Source organism: Limulus polyphemus, unplaced genomic scaffold (assembly GCF_000517525.1).
Source record: "Limulus polyphemus unplaced genomic scaffold, Limulus_polyphemus-2.1.2 Scaffold91, whole genome shotgun sequence".
In the NCBI taxonomy this organism is placed as follows: domain Eukaryota; kingdom Metazoa; phylum Arthropoda; class Merostomata; order Xiphosura; family Limulidae; genus Limulus; species Limulus polyphemus.
In genome coordinates, this window is record NW_013665701.1 from 72,588 (window position 1) to 82,413 (window position 9,826).

The following is a 9,826-nucleotide window of genomic DNA, read 5'->3' on the forward strand; positions in this document are numbered from 1 at the left end:
CCCCACACACACACACACACAGACCTGTAACCTGTGTAATGGTAATCGAAGTAGTGGTAAAAGTGAGAAAAAAATCGATAAACAAAGGTAAGTTATTCCAGCAAACTACTACAGAAAACTAACTGTAGTAAAGGAATAAATCACGTAAATAACTACTTCGCAAGACAAAATTAAATGAACATGTAAAACGAGCACAATTGAAAAACATCTGCACTCAATCACTGCCTAATGGTAGAATTGATTATAGAGAGTATCACATGCATCAGGAGGGTGTGTTGGGCTATTATTGATGGAGGGTTGTCACATGATGATTTACATGTGAGATGCAGTTGAACAATGTTAATTGTGGGGCATGTGAGAGTTCAAGACTTGTGGTATGGGAAAAAAGTTTGCATATAGAAGGCAGCACTGGTCGAGAATAGCTATACATGTGAGAGGAGGTAATGTACCATATTGGAATTCTGGAGTTTGTTTCTGTAAGTGGTGCCACTGTATAATATGTTAATTATACATTTACTCGAGTACATAAACAAACCTTGTGTCCTTCTTTGTTTCCTAAAGATGTTGGATCATGTTGTCCATAAAAATATATAAAGCATATTTCTTTTAATCTTACACAAATAAAATTATTGTGCATATTGAAACACTGGTGCTTATGTTTTATTTTTATTGAGTGTATGCACAAAGGTTGTCAGTCTTATATATTAATTGAATTCAACTAACAGTTTAATCTATATATATTTGCAAGACAAATAAAAAAATGTAGCAAAATTAGTTTTTATTTGCCATTTCATTTTTCTTAATTAGTCTTTACAAGCACATACCTAAAACCATGTTCAAACATAAGGTATGCAGAAAATATGCTCTAATACAAAGTAAGTAGCATGTAATATTGAAATTACTGCTTGTTTAGAAGTCTCAAATCATTTAAACTAAAATCAAGTAAGAAATCATGTATCAATCAGAAAAGATAAGATGCAAGAACAAAGAGATAAAAAAACAATCATAAACAAAAAATTACTGCATTTGTAGATAAAAATAATTTATAGATAAAGAAAAGATTAAAAACTAGCATAATTCTAGAGCATGTTTCACAGATGAATCTTAGTTTACAAATAAAAGAGAGTTAGATGTGAAAGAAAGGGTAAACCATCACAAAATACCATCTTAACAACTGCTATACTTGTAAAGTTCTAGGATTTGTATTACATACCTGTTATTATTGTTACTAGATGATTCTGGCCAGAAGTTCTTTTCCTAAAAATATGTAAAAGAGCAATGTAATTTACTTAAATGTTTCTTGAAATTACTGAAGACAATCCTGTAAAATATAACATATTGACTAAAATGCTTGTATGTGACAAATCAATAAACACAGAAAAATAAAGTCTATAACAGAATGAATTAAATCATCAGTTGGTACCCTTGTTGTTAACAATACTTTTGGCCATAATCCCAGTGAAATCTCATAAAGTTTGTCCAGCTTTAAAGAATTAGGTTAATCTATAAACCATTAACTAAGTCAAACTGTAATGTAAGTTAACATTTTCTTATATCAAAAATATATTTCCAATAATATTTACCTACTCTCAAACTTATAACTATTACTCACTGCCAGGGTTTCTTCCTTTGCCATCTAAGAATTGTTCTGATTTTTTCTCTCTTGCTCCAGTCTTTTATACTCCATTCAATTGTCCTTGCGAATATTTATCTCTCTACCAATTGATAAAATGAGCCATCCGTAAGTCATGAAGAGAAATGTAGAGTGTGACAAGACAGCTCCTTTCCCGATAAGATCCAAACAGCAAAGAAATCACGTGTGATGGGATAGGGCTGAAGAGGAGAATTGTGCCAACATGAAAGTAATGAGGGAAAATGTATACTCCAAAAACAATGTTATCACTTTTTCGATACTGCCTCAATCCAAAGTCTCTAACACCGGCTCTTAAGTGGGGAGGAAGGGTGGGAGAGTGTGAGTTATTATTGGAAATACATTTTTCGATTTAAGAAAATGTTAACTTCAAAAATATACCTCCACTAACACTTATAGCTAGAATCCCACATTGATAAGGTGGAGGGGCTGGTGAGTGCATTATTCATACAGAAAGCATCTGCATAGATCATGGGTGTGTCAACAAAAATTGGCATCCTAGTAGGGGGAACCATACTACATCCAGAACAGGTATGCTCTTCACCCAAAACTTAATTCCTGTATTGTGGGTGGAATTTTACCTAATTTATCAACACCATAGGCCAGGCCCCTACCAGATGGCTGAGGTTCCACTACTTGGAGTTGGAATTAAAGGGCCATGGTCCCTTTATCTCATGTTAGTGGCTAGGGCAATTGGACCACAAACTATATATATATACACACACACTTATGAGTGGATCCCAACCTGTAGCCATAGAGTGATGCATTCTGTGTCACTGGAATCACGACACGAAAATAAGCAACATTGAAGTGGACAAACCTTCTCCTCTACCTGAAGAAGTCCAAAAAGCAACACCCCAGGCTTGGAATGATGGGATCGTGTATGCCTTATTTAACCTGAGAAAACAGAATTTATCCAGTCTGGAATTATGAACACTCAACATCATCCCCAAATGTGTGAGAAAGGTAAGTTCCACTTGCCCGCAGAATTATGGAAAGGATGTGGAACAACTGTGCTCAACCAAGATCCCAGGTTGGGATCACTCTGCATTCAGAATTATGAGAAGACAGTGGACTCTCTTCCATGAACAATGTACTGAACCAATATTTATCAAATAGAAGGGCCATGCTCAATCCAACCAGATATTCAAGATCAAATCTGAACTAGTATTATGAGTAGGCTCCCACATAGGCTGGTGCCACTCCAACCAACATCTGATTAGGATGTTAGGAGGGCCCCCAAACCTTGCCCTCTTCTTTAAGAGTGGAGACATTCACTCTAACACTGGAGGAAAAGCCTCTGTCCATCACCCTAGTGACTGGAAACTGGGTGTGGTTAGGACTCCCTAGCTCCACTAGTAGAATCTTGGAGGTAATATGCTTTGGGGAGTCCCGAGGAATGGTGCAATAGGTGAACCAAGTTCCATAAATTTTTTAAAGCAAACCAACCCTGATTTACTCAATCTAATCATCGTACTATGCTGGACTGCCACTCATAGATTATCATGAGTAAAGTATAATGGAATCCTGCCCATCCCTGCCAGTGATACCACCCGGTCAGCCTCTAGGTGGTCTTATGGAACACCTAATTTCTACAGAGCCTGTTACAACCTGTATAAAGTATATTGAATTAGTGGTTGCTAGTGTGAAATTGGTTTGATAAAAGCACATCTGTCTGGGCAACACTCGCCACTGAGTGAAATCCTGTGAAAACGAGGTAAGAGACCCTGAAAGGTAGCAATGAAAATACTCCCTTCTCTGTATAATCTAGCAGAAATGGTTAAGATAGCTACAAGTGGCAGGCAAAAACTCTCAGATGAAGATACTGCCAGAGCATGCAAATAATGTGAAATTAAAAGTATTTTGGGGAGGTCCACACACCAGTCCATAAAATTTCCTCCAACAGGTAATTCAACCAGGATGCTAAGGACATAGAAATGTGACAAATCTGATTAGACATGGCTCATAGAAAATTCCATGCCTTCAAAGAAAGCCCAGAATAAAAAGTCCTTGTCTAGCATCTCTAAATGCATCAGTGCAGGCAACATAACCTTCAAGACCCTTGCTGAACATGACCATGATTGAAATCTGGTTGGACATAGAAGTGAGAAATAGTGATCAGCTGAATCCACAATCCCAGTAAAAAAATGTCAACTCAGATTGAGGAGTGAGTAACTTGTGAAAATTGGAGAATCTAGGCATTGATATAGACAAGAAATATTGATGACTGGACACAATCTCCTGTCTTCTGAGGCCCAACAACTGACGGGAATAAAACCTTAGAAGAACTGACATGACTCTCTCATTACCCCCAGACTAACCAAACTCTGGTAGTACTAGAACTAAGTTCCAAATCCTGAGGATCTGTGGGAGACAGAAACACTTCAGGTTGGGTGAATAATAGTGGTGAAGATGTGAACTGAATGACTAATCCTGACTCAAGGACCTGTAGTGCTCCTGGATCCATGGTTAAGGTTACCACACGTCTAGAAAGTCTCGGCTCCGAGCCCCCACAGATCCTGGAGGAACACAACAATCACCAACGTAGCTGGCGTCAATCTGACCAAGCAGCAGAACCTTTGGATAGAATCTATTCTGGGTACCAATGTGCCATGGGGCTGATGTCAGGGATGCAGAGGCCGAATTAATTTGAGACTCCAACAACTGAACCAACATGCATGTTAACAATGAATTCAGCTCGTCATTAATGAGTTGTAAGTCCATAGACTTACCATGTCCCATCAGGATACATTGATTTATTCAGGTTAGCTACCAACTCCGCCATAGAACCCCAAAATTCGAGGAGCAGATGTCTGCTTTGAGAGTTGGAAAATGCTTCCACGAAGTTCTTGACCACTGTGTCATATAAGGTCTAACTGTTCCTTCACGTAACTGAGAAGTAAACCTCCCTACATGAACCACAATATCCATGGATGGAGAGAAAACTAAAAATGTTCACCCAGACCTTTCAGCTATCAAGTAAGGTGCAGGCTCAAAAGCAACTGGGGTAAGGCCAAAAACCTCACACTCTCGATTAACCAAGAGAAGAAAACAAATCGAAGGCAGCTTATCCCAAAGTGGCCTCTTTTTTTTTTTACAGGTCACTTAGAGACTGTATTGGTTACCATTGATTGGAACAACATTTTTTCAGGTAAATTTGTTTTGTTAGAGCAAAGCAACTTTGGGCCATCTGCCACGTCCACCATAGGGATATGAACCCAAAACACCCCAGCACTGCCCCACAGGGAGACTGAAAAGCCAACATACTAAAAGAAGGCACAAGAAAAAGCAAATCTAAATTCTCTCCAGAATGTCAAGGATTACCCTCAATTGTAGCCTCAGAGACCCTCGGAGGAACACCACAGAACTGAATATAGATCTCCATCTCACTATGAATAAGACCGCTGACAGTCTCAACCGAGAGTGACTCCCCCCCCTATCCAAGTGTTGTGCGATGCAAGATATCAGAGGTGGGATAGGAGAGACCTGATTTGCCTTCAAGTTGGAAATAATAATTCAGGAAACCATACCATAAATCGGCTTGCCAATCGTAATAAAAAAATTTTTTTTATATTATTGCAAAACCAACTAGATAACACGGATAACGTTCAAAGTATCTCTGAATAATTGTATTACTGGAAACCCATTAGTGACACTTTGTCGAGAAAAAATGATAACATTACCTGAATGAGGTGCTTATATACAGTACCAGGATAGAGGGTGTATTGACATGGGAGGAGAATGTCACCAGATAAATACTGCCAAGAGCACTTGAGTGTGGTATAAAAGACTGGAGCAAGCAAAAAAAAAAGCAGAACAATGCTTAGATGGGCAAAGGAAGAAACCTTGGCAGTCGAGTAATAACTACAAGAGTTAAGTAGGATTTGGAAATTAAAAAATCGACTCTTCTCCTAAATGAAAAACTTCTACTCTCAATTTCAGCTCAGACTAATACATAGACCTAGAATCTGCATCAAACACTTATTTCAATAAAAAGATAAAATACTTACACTTCTAGATCCATAGCTCATGAATAAGTACATATGTAGTGACTGTAAGGTCACGTACATTGGCAAAACAAAACACCACTTGAAAACTAGAATCTACAAACATTTTAGGAGTATCAAACGGTACAGGTCATCCATTAGTTAAAACCAGTAACTCATCTATTTGTTCACATGGTGAAACCACAAGTCACAATATTTCTTATAACAGTTTTTCTATCATTACTGCAGGATCTCCAGACCTTGAATTCTGCATTAAAGTTTACTCATTGCAAAAGGTTGCCCTACTCTTTAACAACCTACAAACCTCTTTAGACCTAAAATTACTCTATATTTACACACTTAAAATTCAGCTGCTTGTTAAGAATAATTATAATTGTCTCAAGCAACCTGTAATTCATGACATATTCACAGATTTTCTATAATCTGTTTTCCTTTCATTTACCACTATACTAAATATCTAAATAATTAGTAATTAATGATACTATAGCAATAGTTAATAAATATCATTGTAGCATTACTTTCAGATTTTGCTGAATATGGAATAAGTGTATTCTGAAATGTTTGAACCTTCTGTGAACAAAAATGTTTTGTGTTTTGTCAACCATCTTCATCATTACTACTAGACTTCGTTTTTCTCCATCATTAATTCATTGCCAGTCTCATACTGAAATGATTTATAGGTGAACATTGAAGAAAATAGCTTTTACTCTTTGTATCTTATCAGTGGTAGAGCACTAGTCTTGTTAGCAAGAAGCCTGGTCCCAGTGTCTCTTATCACTCATCAGGTTTTTTCACTTTCAAAGATTTAATAAAATGATAATAAAATAAATGAATAAATAACAAACACTCTGAATTAAGATGAGTAAGTAATCTAACCTATATAAAAGCCAGTGTGTGCACGTCACATCACGCATAACTTCTCGAAATAGGAGAAGTCATAAAAGCCAAAATGCATTTATAAAGATAAAACAGATCAATTACTGTCTACCCATTATGACCTTAGTGAAGGAGGTGCAAGGGGGTTGTGCTATGACACCTTATAAGTGTAGTGAGTGTTGATTTAATAAGCCTAAAGTAAAGACATAGTGTGAGATCACCTAGCCTGAAATGTGAGGTTACGGTGTACTATGTAGTGGGGGTGGTAATACTTGCCCTGTCATTTTTGACGGACTATATGCCAGTGTTAATAATAGTAATCATAAGCCTAATTTTAATCTGTAATGACTTAAATAAAATTTATAAAAATTACACTTCTTCATCTTAATATAGCTCACACTGAAATAGTTGTTGTTCAAGCAGTTGATGATATAAATAGCATCTCAGCCACTACTACAATATCTGTTGTACCCCAGCCACCCTGATGAGCCCTGGTACTGTGAAGCTAATAACAGAACATCATGTATATGTTGCATCATTATCCATCCAAATGTGACATTATTGAAATGGGTTAGTAGAATTAATTCTAGTCCAAAGTTAACTTGTTTTTGTAACAATTCTTAGGCCTATTAGGTTTCTAATATTTTGCCAACTTTTGGTATTTAATTAAACAGTAAATTTTAAAGTATTTTACAATATATAAAAACAGTGATTCGTAGAATCTTTTACCTCTCATCATCTAGGCTAGGGGTCAGCAACTTGTGGCTCTGAGTCTCTTGTATTTTTACAAAATTTGAAAACAATGACTCATCTTGTTATTTGCATTGCCGACCCCTAATCTAGACCAATTGCTAAATTCTGATATTGAATGAAAAGCTTATTGGATAGCAAACTGTAAAAGGCAAAAGACATATCTCTATTTCGAGTTACAATGGACAAATTAAGAGGGATGTGGGAAAAAAACTTCTACAGTTAACATTTTTAAAACAATTTTTATGCCTATTGGGTTTCCAATATTTTGCCATCTTTTGATATATAAATCATAGGATTTGAAATACTTGATCAGTTTAAAACATTTTTGTTTGGTGATATTTTAAAATCTGTGGATAAAAATATTCTGTAGAAGGCATTTTGTTTTCCAAAACTCTTGATTACATCACAATTTTTCAAGGAATTTGCAGGCTTGAAAATAATTTACAAATTTTCAGGACTTTCCAAGATCTGTTAAATCCATTGTAAAATAAAGATAAACAAAAATGCCAAGTTGTAGATCTCTTTGGTCCATATGATAAACATCTTACCAGTCTATATGCACCTGCTCTTTTAATATTTCTTAGAACTACCAAAAGTATCTGCTTAATGTAGTGACCAAGACTTATCATATTAAAATTCAAAAAGTACCAAATAAATTGTATGAAGTGTTCCATATGTTTTAAGGATATACAGAGGAAAACGTATGTATGTTCAAATGAGACATACTTTACTTTGAGCTGTGTGTTTATGTGTGTGTGTTTATATATATGAATATACAAGGTCTATGACTGTGTATATATGAATATATAGGGTATCCCAAAATTTTACATGTAACCAAAAAAAAAGTACAAAATCAGTTGATTGCCAAATAACTGATTCATTTATTTAAAGACTAATGATGAAAATTTGTTCCCATAATCCCTTTTCTCATCACATGTTCAATGTAGGCTCCACATTTACTAGCTTGCATTTGGATTATAATGATTAACAAGTTCCTAAAATAGTATTTTCGTAAATATTCTATATGACCAACATTCAAATTTTTTTTTTATATGGTGGTACATATGCTTGTAATTTTTAAATGTTAAAGTATGCTGCTTCTTATCACACAGTAATCAAACAATAAGAAAAAATATAAACTCACTTGAACATCTTGCAGTTTCTTACGATCTTCCTGAAATATGCAAAAAATAAAAGTGTTAACAATTTACAAGTGCCTTAGCAGTAAGGAAATTTTTATTTACCTGTAATACTAGGAACAAATGTATAGTACCTAGAAATAGAAATTACCATGCACAGGTTTTATTTATGTTGATTAATAGTTTTATTGATTTTACAAAATAATAGGCTATTTCCTAAGAATTATTCACTTTATGGTTTAACAAGTATTTTTGTAATAACAAAAATATCTTGATGTATGTATAGAGTCTGCATCATAGCAAAGGAACTGGTGAAATGACATTTTTCTGTAAATGAAGACATAAAATATCAAAACTAAATAGCTTTAAAAACAAAAAAGTTATCATTTGCTTAATCTGAAAATGTACTTCCAAACATACTTACCTCCGCTGACACTTATAGCTATTTCTCGATCTTCATCTTTACCATCTAAACATTCTGTTCACTTGCTCCAATCTTTATACCCCACTTGACTGCCCTCAGCATTATCTGATTTGCACAACTTTACACCAGCCCTTACACGCCCTCTCTGCAGATACTGTATATAAATACTGTATCTCAGCAATATAATCACTTTTTTGGAGACTTACCCCATCTTGGTCACTAACACTGGCTCTTAGTGGGGAGGAAGGGAGGGAGAGTGTCAGCGGAGGTAAGTATGATAACTTCCAAAACATATATACCTCCACTGACACTTATAGCTAGAATCCCACATTGAGAAGGTGGAGTGGCCGGTGAGGGCATATTTCATACAGAAAGCATCTGCATAGAACAAAGGTGTACCACAAGAAGTGGTACCCAAGTGAGGGAAACTGCACTACATCCAGAACAGGTATGCTCTACACCCAGAACTAAAGAAAAGGGAAAAAGGTGGTATATTACACAAGTAAGTATGATGGGCAAGCCCTAACCACACAGCCAAGGTTCCACAACTTGGGGCTGGATTTAAGGGGTCATGGTACCCATATCCCCCATTGGTGGCAAGGGCAGTGGGATTGCAAATATATACATATCTTTGTGATAGGATCCCCACCAGCAGCCACAGAATGATGCATTTTGAACAACCAGATTTATAAAAGAAAGAAAGTAACAACAAAGTGGACAATCCTTCTGATCAACCTGAAGAAATCCAAAAGGCTACATCCCAGGCTTGGATTGACAGGATCATATATGCCATACTCCATCTAAAGTCCAGAACTCATCTGGTCTGGATTTACGAACAGTCATTTTCACTCCCCAACCAAGTGGGCAAGGAAAATTCCACTTACCCATGGAATTACGAAGAGGATGTGGAACACTGTTCCACCAAGGGCCTCAGACGGGACAGTGTTCATAAGAGGGTCCAAGCACCCCCCCCCCG

The 9,826-nt window shown here is 36.2% G+C and overlaps 1 protein-coding gene across 1 annotated transcript in view; it reads right to left on the minus strand.

Annotated features, from left to right (window-relative positions):
• Positions 1-9,826, minus strand: part of LOC106468761 (cytochrome b5-like) — a 32,001-nt gene that overhangs the window by 6,779 nt on the left and 15,396 nt on the right. Inside the window, exons 4-5 of the mRNA XM_013929205.2 lie at positions 8,432-8,461; positions 1,214-1,257 (exon numbers count right to left, since the gene is read on the minus strand). Of these exons, the coding sequence (XP_013784659.1) occupies positions 1,214-1,257; positions 8,432-8,461 (74 nt within the window). The remainder of the gene's footprint in view (positions 1-1,213; positions 1,258-8,431; positions 8,462-9,826) is intronic.